This window comes from Amblyraja radiata, chromosome 11, assembly GCF_010909765.2.
Source record: "Amblyraja radiata isolate CabotCenter1 chromosome 11, sAmbRad1.1.pri, whole genome shotgun sequence".
NCBI classification, from domain to species: Eukaryota; Metazoa; Chordata; class Chondrichthyes; order Rajiformes; family Rajidae; genus Amblyraja; species Amblyraja radiata.
This window is the reverse complement of record NC_045966.1, coordinates 748,362-762,005: the sequence shown is the minus strand read 5'-3', so window position 1 is coordinate 762,005 and position 13,644 is coordinate 748,362. Positions and strand designations below refer to the sequence as shown.

The following is a 13,644-nucleotide window of genomic DNA, read 5'->3' as shown; positions in this document are numbered from 1 at the left end:
AGCTCCCAACACGGGCGGCGCTGATCAACAACGCGGGGTCCTGTGACTCTGCCCGGCTCGGCCGCTGCGGACTCGGGAGCTGCGGACTCGGGAGCTACGGAATCCGGCTGCGGGAGGCGGCTGATCAGGAGGTCCGGGCCGCTGAGGAGGAGGATGTTCACCGTCGGGGATCGGCGTCGGCGTTCCACCAGCCCGGCGTGAGGGCCTGAACATCGTGCCGCCCGGTGCAGCGACTGCGGGTGCTCGGAAGGCCCAGACCACGGATGAACATCTGGGAAGATCGGAGGGGAGGCTGGCTGGACTATGGTGCCTTCCTCACCTTGATGCCACTGTGTTATGTTGTGTCGTGGACTTTCTGTGTTTGTGCTTTTCCTTTTTTTAATTCAATTTTATTTTTAATATGTTTTATTATTTATTATTTATTTATTTTTATGATACTGCCTGTAAGGAAAATTCATTTTGTTGTCTCTAATTGAGACAATGACAATAAATTTGAATACAATACAATACAATACAATTGTTGTATTTGCCGGCTGGTGGGGTGAAAGGTGAGGACTAGGGGGACTCTGCCCTTGTTGCGAGTGGGGGGATGGGGAGAGAGAGCAGTGTTGCGAGGTATGGAAGAGACCCTGGTGCGAGCCTCATCTATGGTGGAGGAGGGGAATCCCCGTTCCCTGAAGAATGAGGACATTTCAGATGCCCTGGTGTGGAATGCCTCATCCTTTTTTTTAAATTTTTTTTTTTTTTTATGAAACTACTTTTATTCAAAAAATAAAATAAACGTAGAGTATTAACACAATCAAAGACTGCCTATGTTGACAGTTTACAAACAAACGATCATCAAATTATTATAACGTCAACTTTATCAACAAAACACTCGACCTCCAACGGCAACCAGCATTCACGGAAGGCCTCCAAAGTCCCCATGGACACGCGTGTTCCCTCTCCAGGGACAGGCGGGCACGGACATAGACCCGGAAAAAGCTCAAGCAATTTAAAAAACACTTAAACAAAATTATCAAATTAAAATATTAACATTTTCATCTATAATATTTTCAACCTCCTGTGGTGACCAGCGTTCACAGAAGGCCTCCACAGTCCCCATGGACACCGCGTGTTCCTTTTCTAGGGACACGCGAGCTCGGACGTAACCCCGGAAAAGGGGCAGGCAGGCAACCGCTGTGTGGCCATCGACTGCCCGCTGCCTGGACCCGCGAATGGCCATCTTGGCCAGGCCCAGGAGCAGACCGACAGGGAGACCCACTCCTCCCTCCCAACCATCCCCCCTCTGTACCGGGTGCCCATAAATTAATAGCGTTGGACTAAAATGTAGCCAAAACTTGAGGTGCAGCCCTTTCAGATACTCGAACAGTGGCTGCAACCTCTCACACTCTATGTACACATGGAACACGGTCTCTTCCTCACCGCAGAAATGACAAGCAGGGGAAGAGTCCGTGAACCGGCTCAAATACCTATTACAGGCCACGGCTTTGTGCAACACTCTCCACCCCAGGTCCCCGATGTAAAGGGGGAGGACTCCCTTGTAGAGAGACCTCCACTGGGGACCGCTCCCCTCGTCAGGTGGTAACACGGACCGCCAGGGTGTGTCTGGATGGAAGACGAGGGCGAGGAAGTGGAGAGTGTGCAAGAGCAACCTGTACAGTACGCGCCTCTCCGCGTCACAGAACGGCACGCTGGGCATCTCGGAAAGGCGGCTCATGTTGCATGGGGCCGGCTCTCGGGGAGGGACCCGGGCCGTGGGCCCTACGAACAATTCCGACTGAGCGGGGGTAAGCTCGTCCGGAATCGCTCCATGCACACGCCTCTCCTCAACACCCACCATCACAGCCACGACACCCCCCTCCCCCTGAGGAGCAGGGCCCTGGCTGAAGGTGACCAAATCCCTGGCCTTCAGGAGGTCACGATAAAAGCCAGGCAACTTCCGCCTATCCCGCCTAGCGCGTCGACTCATGCCCACTACTGGGAGCCGTGAGCCCTCCTGAAGGCAGCGCCCCTGGCGGAAAAAATACTTCGCCAGCACGTGCCATTTAGGAGGGTAGTCCGAGTAGACGTACCTCCGCAGGGTCCTGAGTCGGAGAGCTGCCACCTGGGTATGAATACAGACCAGCGCCTGACCACCCTCCTCCAACGGGAGACTCAGAACCCCAGCAGAGACCCAGTGGTTCCTCTCACCCCAGAAGAAGTTGACCAATCTCCTCTGTAACATGGTTATAAAATAAGAGGACGGGACCATAGTGGCCATCCGGTACCACAGCAGAGAGGCCACCAGCTGGTTTATAACTACAGCCCTGCCCCGGTAAGAGAGCACACCAAGTAGGCCGGACCAACGTCCCAGCCGGGCGATCACCTTCGCCTCCAGCTCCTGCCAGTTCGCCGGCCACCCCCCCTCATCGGGACTCAGGTAGACCCCCAGATAGAGGAGGTGCGTGGTATTCCACGCAAAACCTGCCATCTCCTCCGGCAGGGAGTCCACCTGCCACCCACCCACCAAGAGACCAGAACACTTCCCCCAGTTGATCTTGGCGGAGGAAGCAGCCGAGAAAACCTGCTGGCACTTACGCATCCTCCGCAGGTCAACAGGGTTGGTGAACATCAGAATGACATCATCGGCGTAGGCCGAGAGGACCACCTCCATCCCCGGCCCCGGTAAAGCCAGGCCTGTCAACCACCTCCGGAGAAGGCACAGGAAAGGCTCTACACAGACGGAATACAGCTGGCCGGACATGGGACATCCCTGACGAACCCCCCTCTCAAAGGGAATGGGGGCCAACAAAGAGCCGTTGACCTTAACCAGGCATTCTGCAGCAATGTATAAAAGTCGGACCCAGGACACAAAGTGTGGTCCAAATCCGAACGCCTGCAGAGTCCCCAGAAGGTAGTCGTGCTCCACCCTGTCGAACGCCTTCTCCTGGTCGAGGGAGAGAAAGGCGACTGACAGACCAGCCCCCTGGGACAGATGGATCAGGTCCCGGACCAGATGGATATTGTCTTGGATGGACCGGCCCAGGACTGTGTACGACTGGTCAGGGTGGATCACCTGGGACAACACGGGACCCAGGCGATTCGCTAATGCCCGGGCAAAAACTTTATAGTCCGTGCTGAGGAGAGAGACCGGGCGCCAGTTCTTCAATGGTGGGTCTTTCTACAAGATGGGCCACTCTAAATGGTGGCCGACTAGGAAAAGGGGAGATGCAGCGAGACCTGGGTGTCATGGTACACCAGTCATTGAAAGTGGGCATGCAGGTGCAGCAGGCAGTGAAGAAAGCGAATGGTATGTTAGCTTTCATAGCAAAAGGATTTGAGTATAGGAGCAGGGAGGTTCTACTGCAGTTGTACAGGGTCTTGGTGAGACCACACCTGGAGTATTGCGTACAGTTTTGGTCTCCAAATCTGAGGAAGGACATTATTGCCATAGAGGGAGTGCAGAGAAGGTTCACCAGACTGATTCCTGGGATGTCAGGACTGTCTTATGAAGAAAGACTGGATAGACTTGGTTTATACTCTCTACAATTTAGGAGATTGAGAGGGGATCTTATAGAAACTTACAAAATTCTTAAGGGGTTGGACAGGCTAGATGCAGGAAGATTGCTCCCGATGTTGGGGAAGTCCAGGACAAGGGGTCACAGCTTAAGGATAAGGGGGAAATCCTTTAAAACCGAGATGAGAAGAACTTTTTTCACACAGAGAGTGGTGAATCTCTGGAACTCCCTGCCACAGAGGGTAGTCGAGGCCAGTTCATTGGCTATATTTAAGAGGGAGTTAGATGTGGCCCTTGTGGCTAAGGGGATCAGAGGGTATGGAGAGAAGGCAGGTACGGGATACTGAGTTGGATGATCAGCCATGATCATATTGAATGGCGGTGCAGGCTCGAAGGGCCGAATGGCCTACTCCTGCACCTAATTTCTATGTTTCTATGTTTCTATGTTTCAAAAGGCGGAGATCGCCCTTCTTGGGCAGCAGGACAACAACTGCCCTGCGCCACGAGAAGGGCATCTCCCAGGCTCTCCCCCAGGACCTTCATATAGTCACCCCCCAGGACATCCCAGAAGGCTCTAAGGTACTGCACAGTCAGCCCATCCAGCCCTGGAGACTTGCCCCCCTTGAGCTGGTGCAGGGCACCAGTCATCTCCTCCAGAGTTAGGGGATCATCCAGGTGTTCAGCCACATCATTGCACACAGCAAGTAAGCCCTCCCACAGGACCTCTTGTGCCTCCCCACTCGATGTGCCTGCCGAGAACAGAGTCTTGTAGAAAGACCCAACCAAGGCACCAATGCTCTCTGGATCTGTGACAGAGGAGCCATCATCCGCAAGCAGCTCAACAAGCTGCCTGCGGGCTCCTCGCCTCTTCTCCAGAGAAAAGAAAAAGTGGGAGGCGCGGTCCAGATCGTGCAACATCTGGACTCGCGACCTCACATACGCACCCCGGGACCTCCTAAACTGCAAGTCCCTCAGTGCTCCCTTCTTCTCCTGGTACTCCTCCCACTCACACGAAGCCCCTCCAGTCTGATCCAGACATGCCTCCGAGTCGAGCAACTCTCTCTCAAGCCGTCCGATCCGGAGTCTCGCCTCTTAGTCGACCCCCTCGCGTAGTCCTGGCAAAACAGACGGACGTAGGCCTTCCCCACGTCCCACCACTGCCTTAGGGAAAGGAAACGCCCCTGCCTTTCTCTCCACCTCGCCCAGAACTGCCTGAATGAATCCTGGAATCGGCGATCCTCCAACAGCTGGCTATTAAAATGCCAGTACGTGGACCCAGCCCGTGTGCGCATCGGGATAAAATCCACTCGCACAAGGCAATGGTCCGAGCATGGTGCCGGCTGCATGGAGGCTGCCGAAACACAGGAGACATAGGCCTTGGACACGTATAAATGATCAATACGGGAACCACCACCCTCAAACCTGTACGAGAAGGCGTTAGAGTCGGGGTGGAAATTCCGCCAAGCATCTACCAGCTCAAAAGAGTCCACCATCTCCCTTAAAGTCTTTACTGCACCCGGGTCACGCTGAATGCCAGAGCGATCTCTTGCCTCGAGGGCACAATTAAAATCTCCCCCAAGGAAAACACACTCCCCACGGTCGATAGTATTCAACAATGTGGTCACTTCCCTTGTTAAGCGCGTCTGCATTACGTCGATCTTGGGGGCGTACACATTAATGAAGTGTAATGGCACGCCATCCAAGCGCACGGCAAGATACAGCAAACGGCCTGGTACAATGTCCTGCACTTTGAGGATCTCTGGCTGGAAAGACGGGGCCAACAGGAAGGCCACTCCACTCGAATTGGAGCTGAGATGACTCATGTAGACCCCCCCTTCCCATTCCAGGAGCCAGATCATCCTGGGAGCAGATGCGGCGTAGACGGAGGAATTGGGAGTAGGGGATGGAGGCCTTACAGGAAGCAGGGTGGGAAGAAGTGTAGTCCAGATAGCCATGGGAGTCAGTAGGTTTATAGTGGATGTTGGTCAGAAGTCTGTCACCTGCAATGGAGATAGTGAGGTCAAGGAATGGTAGGGAAGTGTCGGAAATGGTCCAGGTGTATTTGAGTGCCGGATACCATTCCTTGACCTCACTATCTCCATTGACCTCCCGGTGGCTCAGCACTTCAACTCCCCCTCCCACTCTGTATCCGACCTCTATGTCCTGGGTCTCCTCCATGGCCAGAGCGAGCAACACCGGAAATTGGAGGAACAGCACCTCATATTCCGCTTGGGTAGTCTGCATCCTGGGGGCATGAACATTGAATTCTCCCAATGTTGTTAGTCCTTGCTGTCTCCTCCCCTTCCTCAGCCTTCGTGCTCCTCCTCCTCCTTTTTCCTTTCTTCTCCCAGCCCCCACCCCCCATCAGTCTGAAGAAGGGTTTCGGCCCAAAACGTTGCCTATTTCCTTCGCTCCATAGATGCTGCTGCACCCGCTGAGTTTCTCCAGCATTTTTGTGTACCTTCGATTTTCCAGCATCTGCAGTTCCTTCTTAAACAGTTATAATGTTGTGTCTTGGGTCTATTTGTTTGTAATGTATGGCTGCAGAAACGGCATTTCGTTTGGACCTCAAGGGGTCCAAATGACAATAAATTGAATTGTATTGTAATGGGTGACTTCAATCTACATATAGATTGGGTGAATCAAATTGGCAGGGGTGCTGAGGAAGAGGATTTCTTGGAATGCATGCGGGATAGTTTTCTAAACCAACATGTAGAGGAACCAACAAGAGAGCAGGCTATTCTAGACTGGGTATTGAGTAATGAGGAAGGGTTAGTTAGCAGTCTTGTTGTACGTGCCCCCTTGGGCAAGAGTGACCATAATATGGTTGAGTTCTTCATTAGGATGGAGAGTGACATAATTAATTCAGAAACAAGGGTTCTGAACGTAAAGAAAGGTAACTTTGAGGGTATGAGACGTGAATTGGCCAAGATAGACTGGCAATTGATTCTTAAAGGGTTGACGGTGGATATGCAATGGAAGGCATTTAAAGACTGCATGGATGAACTACAAAAATTGTTCATCCCAGTTTGGCAAAATAATAAATCAGGGAAGGTCCCTTGCAGTCAGAAACAGGTGAATTGATCATGGGGAACAAGGAAGACATAAATAATCTGCCGGAAATAGCAGGGGAGATGGAGCAACTGAGTGAAATCCAGGTTAGCCGGGAAGTGGTATTAGGTAAATTGAATGGATTAAAGGCCGATAAATCCCCAGGGCCAGATAGGCTGCATCCCAGAGTACTTAAGGAAGTAGCCCCAGAAATAGTGGATGCATTAGTGATTAATTCAAAACTCCTTAGATTCTGGAGTAGTTCCTGAGGATTGGAGGGTAGCTAATGTAACCCCACTTTTTAAAAAGGGAAGGGAGAGAGAAAACGGGGAATTACAGACCAGTTAGTCTAACATCGGTAGTGGGGAAACTGCTAGAGTCAGTTATTAAAGATGGGATAGCAGCACATTTGGAAAGTGGTGAAATCATTGGACAAAGTCAGCATCGATTTATGAAAGGTAAATCATGTCTGACGAATCTTATAGAATTTTTCGAGGATGTAACTAGTAGAGTGGATAAGGGAGAACCAGTGGATGTGTTATATCTGGACTTTCAGAAGGCTTTTGACAAGGTCCCACATAAGAAATTAGTATACAAACTTAAAGCACACGGTATTGGGGGTTCAGTATTGATGTGGATAGAGAACTGGCTGGCAGACAGGAAGCAAAGAGTAGGAGTAAACGGGTCCTTTTCACAATGACAGGGAGTGACTAGTGGGGCTCAGTGCTGGGACCCCAGCTATTTACAATATATATTAATGATTTGGACGAGGGAATTGAATGCAACATCTCCAGGTTTGGGGATGACACGAAGCTGGGGGGCAGTGTTAGCTGTGAGGAGGATGCTAGGAGACTGCAAGGTGACTTGGATAGGCTGGGTGAGTGGGCAAATGCATGGCAGATGCAGTATAATGTGGATAAATGTGAGGTTATCCACTTTGGTGGCAAAAACAGGAAAGTAGACTATTATCTACATGGTGGCCGACTAGGAAAAGGGGAGATGCAGCGAGACCTGGGTGTCATGGTACACCAGTCATTGAAAGTGGGCATGCAGGTGCAGCAGGCAGTGAAGAAAGCGAATGGTATGTTAGCTTTCATAGCAAAAGGATTTGAGTATAGGAGCAGGCAGGTTCTACTGCAGTTGTACAGGGTCTTGGTGAGACCACACCTGGAGTATTGCGTACAGTTTTGGTCTCCTAATCTGAGGAAGGACATTCTTGCCATAGAGGGAGTGCAGAGAAGGTTCACCAGACTGATTCCTGGGATGTCAGGACTTTCATATGAAGAAAGACTGGATAGACTCGGCTTGTACTCGCTAGAATTTAGAAGATTGAGGGGGGATCTTATAGAAACTTACAAAATTCTTAAGCGGTTGGACAGGCTAGATGCAGGAAGATTGTTCCCGATGTTGGGGAAGTCCAGAACAAGGGGTCACAGTTTAAGGATAAGGGGAAATCTTTTAGGACCGAGATGTGAAAAAAAAAATTCACACAGAGAGTGGTGAATCTGTGGAATTCTCTGTCACAGAAGGTAGTTGAGGCCAGTTCATTGTCTATATTTAAGAGGGAGTTAGATGTGGCCCTTGTGGCTAAAGGGATCAGGGGGTATGGAGAGAAGGCAGGTACAGGATACTGAGTTGGATGATCAGCCATGATCATATTGAATGGCGGTGCAGACTCGAAGGGCCGAATGGCCTACTCCTGCACCTATTTTCTATGTTTCTATTTCTTGAGGCCTTGAGCAGAGGTGTTCCCAAACCATGCAGCGATGCATCCCAGTGTGCTCTCTGTGGTGCACCTGTGGAAATTTGTAAGAGTCACTGGAGACATACCAAATGACCTCAGTCTCTGGGGGTAGAGACATTGGTGTCTTGACTGTGGTTAGTCCACAACAAATCTTCACCATTTGAAGCTCTCCACCATTTCCATGTCGCCACCTTTGATGATGTGCTTCACCTTGCTGCTTCCCACAACACGGACTGAATCAGCAAAGCACTCAGATGTCAGCAGAGATTTTGTGTACACTTTGGCTTAAATCCACAAAACCAAGAGCTGGAAATACAGCCATACAGGTCAAAAGAAGATGATTCTGCCCATGGAGTCATTGCTACTTCAGAGAGGTCCTTCACCCTCGCATTGTCCCCTTGAAATCCTACTTCTTCTTTCCTTTTTCCTTCCAACCGCCTTGTTGGAAATATTGAAAAAGTGTTTGAAATATATGCTCAATAAGAGTACATAAATAAATAAAGGGGCTGTCCCACTTGGGCGACCTAATCCACGAGTTAAGAAGAGTGTCTTCGACCTTCAAGCTCGAGGGCACTCGCCTAGAAAGCCTCGAGCTGGATCGACCGTCCACGTTGAAACCGCGAGCTGGATCGACCGACCGCACACACAAACACATCGCAAAGGCGGGGGCCAGGGAAAGTGGGGAGTGCTGTCTGCGCGATGGAGAGTAAGGTAAACGGCTGCCACAGTGTATGGTAAGTCCTTTAGAGAGCATGGAGGGGGGGGGGGGGGGAGAAGGGTAGAGAAGGGTAGGAGAAGGGGAGAGGGGAGAGAAGGGTGGGGAGGGAGATGGGGGGGGGGAAGAATGAGTGGAGACACTTTTAAGAAGTATAATGAGGTTTAGCGGGCATTTAACCTACCAGTCGGTTTTCCTTGGTTCTGAAAACTCCAATGAGCCAATCAAAATGCCCAGTCAGCGAAGGAGATTGCCTATGGCTGCCCTCAGCTGCCTGTAACTAAATCCACTGCATTACGAGTCAAAAAGAACCATGCCGACCAAATTTTACTCGCTGAAAATCTTTCAACATGCTGAAAATTTTTCCGCAACCTAGCTGAGGCCATGAGTATGCGGGAACTTACCTCGAGCATGAAGGAGAGTTCCAGTGACCTCATAGGACCTCCTAGGACCACGTGTCGACCATACTGCGAGTTTGAAGGTCGAAGACACTCTTCTAAACTGGCAGATTAGGTTGCCCAAGTGGGACAGCCCCTTAAATTGCCTTTAGTTCATGCCCTTCCTAATTCAATGTCACTTATAATTAATGGTCTGTACATTGAAATGTTGGACCCACTGAAAACTTAGATGACACAAAAAAAGATACCATAAAAGACTCCAGTACATGGGGTGATCCTGGGACACAAGTTCAATCAACCTACGTCAAAGAGAGAATGGAGTTCCGGATCATTCGGTAGTTAATCCAGAGCCTAGACACGTACAGCACAGAAACAGACCTATAGGCTTACCTTGTTTATACCAACCAAGCTGGCACACATTTGCATTCACTTGGCCCATATCCTTCTAAACCTTTCCTGTTCATTTATCTGACAAAACATCTTTTAAAAGCCGTAATTGTATCCACTTCTAGCTTCCTATGGCAGCTCGATCCAAACACAGATTACCCTATGTGTTCAAGAACTGCAGATGCTGGAAAATCGAAGGTACACAAAAATGCTGGAGAAACTCAGCGGGTGCAGCAGCATCTATGGAGCGAAGGAAATAGGTAACGTTTCAGCCCGAAACCCTTCTTCAGATTACCCTATGACTGAAAAGGTTGCACCTGAGATCCCTCTTGAATCTTTGCACTCAGCTTAAACCTACGCCTTATACTTTGAGAACCCTCTACCATGGAAAAAAGACAGTGAGCGTTAATTTTATCCTTGCCCTTCATGATCTTGTACACCTCAATAAGGTCACCTCTTAGCCTCTTAGGCTCCACAGAAGAAAGTCCCAGCCTATCAGCCTCTCCCTATAAATCAAGCCCACAAGTCTCTGTAACATCCTTTCCACTTAATACCATTCTTCTTACAACTGGGCAACCAGAACTCACCAACGACTTGTACATCTGCGTCATGATATCCCGACCTTTGTATTCAACACCCTTATTCACCGCACTGCCCACCTGACACGCCGTTTCAATGAATCATGCACCTGTACACCTGCTTCTACAACACTCTCCAGGGCTCGACCATTTATTCTGCATGTCCGGCCCTGGTTTGACACAGCAAAGTTTAATATCTCGCACTTGTGAGAGTTAAAATCCATTTATCAATCCTTGGCCCACCTTCCCAATTCATCTGGATCATATTGTAAACTTAGACACCCTCCCCTACACAGTTCAACAACCAGCACCATTGCAGAAACTCTTCAATCAAACTGCCTTTGATGGCATCCACATGCTTCACATTCCTGCCAACCAAAGTGTTCATGTTTCCCAGACAACCCACCATGAACTTGTGATGCAAATCAAACTCAGGCACACACTGGGATGGGTTCCTGTGGCCAGCATTACTGGCAGACCCTGCCTACTTCACCATGACCTCCAATACCTACATGGGTTGCAGAGGCAGCACTGAACCGCAGGCTACAATGCATCAATGTCCTCTGGTTCCAACCTTCTGCACATAACCCTCTATTTAACTTTGTGACTCCACAGAAAGAAAACCGGTTTCTATAATTTTAAAAACCATCATTTCAATTGCCAAGAGGCAGATTAGTATTCTAATTTTAAATCAGAAAATGTCTGTACTTTGAGAGTCATTTACTGCTTCAACCTTTATAACATGACACTTAATAATTCATCTGTTTTGTAACAGGAATTTGCATCAGTTGAGAAACACAAGAACATTGTTTATAGCTCAGGACCAGGAACCCAGATCGGCATTCACAGTTCTCCCAACCAGCCCACATCAAGACCAACTGACTGGTCGTCCAACACACCAGCACTGGCCACATTCACAGCTTCACACTGCAGCCAGAGTGCCAGCGTGCCAGCGTGCCAGTGTACCAGAGTGCAAGAGTACCAGTGTGGCAGAGTACCAGTGTGCCAGTGTACCAGTGCCAGAGTACCAGTGGCAGCACCAGTGTGCCAGAGTACCAGTGTGCCAGAGTACCAGTGTGCCAGAGTACCAGAGTGGCAGAGCACCAGTGTGCCGGAGTACCCGTGGCAGTGCCAGTGGGCCAGAGAACCAGTGTACCAGTGTGGCAGAGTGCCAGTGTACCAGAGCACCAGTGTGCCAGAGCACCAGTGTACCAGAGTGCCAGAGCACCAGTGTGGCAGAGTGCCAATGTGGCTGAGTGCCAGAGTACCAGAGTGCCAGTGGGCCAGAGAACCAGTGCACCAGTGTGGCAGAGTGCCAATGTGGCTGAGTGCCAGAGTACCAGAGTGCCAGTGGGCCAGAGAACCAGTGCACCAGAGTGGCAGAGTGCCAATGTGGCTGAGTGCCAGAGTACCAGAGTGCCAGTGGGCCAGAGAACCAGTGTACCAGAGTGGCAGAGTGCCAATGTGGCTGAGTGCCAGAGTACCAGTGTATCAGAGTGCCAGTGGGCCAGAGAACCAGTGTACCAGATTGGCAGTGTGCCAGCGCACGTCTACAGCGACAGCCCAGGTACTGGCACACTCTCACAGTCCGACAGGCGAGAGACACAGGGGGCCAGTGTTGCCACTGGCGGGGACACAGGGGGCCAGTGTTTGACAGCCCATCACCAGCCCCTGAGGCCCGGCCTCGCTGCCGCTGCCCTGCCCGTTGTCTCCACGCCAGACTCACTGTCTCTCCCAGAGCTGCGGCCACACAGGCACCAATGTCCCCGTGACCCCCCCATTGCCCCTGGCCCTCTCACTCTCCCACCTTCAATCTGATCGCCCACCGCAGCGGGCCCGCTAGAGCTCCCTCTCTCTATCCTCCTCCCCCCGGTCATCACTCGCGGCCGGTCCCGCGATCCACACCGTTCACAGGCAAGGGGCGAGGGACCGTTCACAGGCAAGGGGCGAGGGACCGTTCACAGGCAAGGGGCGAGGGGCGAGGGACCGTTCACAGGCAAGGGGCGAGGGGCCGTTCACAGGCAAGGGGCGAGGGGCGAGGGAGGGAGGGAGGGAGGGAGGGAGGGTGTGGCGGCCGGGCTGCATCAACCCGAGCCCCGGGATACCCACATCTAAAACCCACGCTCTTGATGTCACCATTCCAAATACAAGCTAACGGTAAATGAAGATATTGTCCTCTTGGCTTTGATCTACACCTCGCTCTGCCTGCGCGACACTAAACAAAATGTCCATCTGATCTGGGTCATTTCTCCAAAGGCATTTGGCAGCATTTTGCGTCTATCTTTGCAATGACGCTCCCCGTGCAGAATGTGCGGGTCCCCGGTGATGAAAGATGATGCGGCCGCAATACTCACACCACCAGCCGGGATATCATCCAGGACACCATGGCCACCACCGCCGCTCCGCTCCCCGACACCGACACCGGCCCGAGATCCGGCTCCTCCACAGCTTAACGTGGGACTGACGCAGCTCCCGCCTCGCTGCAAGCAAATAAATAAATAAATCCTTCCTTTTTTCTCTCTCGCTCTGGCCTTGAATGACAAGTTAGTCCAGAAGTAGCAGAGAGATGCCCGTCTGATGCCAAGGCGCCGGGTAAAGGTCTAATCTCGGCAAGGGTCTGCCCACAAACCTCAAAGCACAACAGTGGACGCGATCGACTCGCACACATTAAACACTGTGTCTTCTATCATCATCTGCCTGCAACCGTCACCCTGTATCTGAAGATAGACACAGAGTGCTGGAGTAACTCAGCGGGTCAGGCAGCATCTGTGGAGAACATGGATAGTTTTAAGGTACACAAAAATGCTGGAGAAACTCAGCGGGTGCAGCAGCATCTATGGAGCGAAGGAAATAGGCGACGTTTCCGGCCGAAACCCCTTCTTCAGACTGATGGGGGGTGGGGGGGAGAAGGAAGGAAAAAGGGAGGAGGAGGAGCCCGAGGGCGGGGGGGATGGGAGGAGACAGCTCGAGGGTTAAGGAAGGGGAGGAGACAGCAAGGGCTAGCAAAACTGGGAGAATTCAACGTTCATGCCATCCGGACGCAAGCAACCCAGGCGGAATATGAGGTGCTGTTCCTCCAATTTCCAGTGTTGCTCACTCTGGCAATGGAGGAGACCCAGGACAGAGAGGTCGGATTGGGAATGGGAGGGGGAGTTGAAGTGCTGAGCCACCGGGAGTTCAGGTAGGTTATTGCGGACTGAGCGGAGGTGTTCGGCGAAACGATCGCCCAACCTCCGCTAGTCTCCCCAATGTAAATCAGCTGACATCTAGAG

The 13,644-nt window shown here is 51.4% G+C and overlaps 1 protein-coding gene across 3 annotated transcripts in view; it reads right to left on the bottom strand.

The window, feature by feature from the left end:
- reep2 (receptor accessory protein 2) overlaps positions 1 to 13,112 on the bottom strand; it is a 60,554-nt gene extending 47,442 nt beyond the window's left edge. The window contains exons 1-2 of one of the 3 annotated variants that reach the window (XM_033029173.1): positions 13,002 to 13,112; positions 12,727 to 12,852 (exon numbers count right to left, since the gene is read on the bottom strand). In XM_033029173.1, the coding sequence (XP_032885064.1) occupies positions 12,727 to 12,758 (32 nt within the window). In that variant the 5' untranslated portion in view covers positions 12,759 to 12,852; positions 13,002 to 13,112. Of the gene's footprint in view, positions 1 to 12,726; positions 12,951 to 13,001 lie in introns of those variants that run through there. The other 2 variants (XM_033029170.1, XM_033029171.1) reach the window with 2 other exon arrangements.
- Between the last annotated feature and the right edge of the window lie 532 nt (positions 13,113 to 13,644).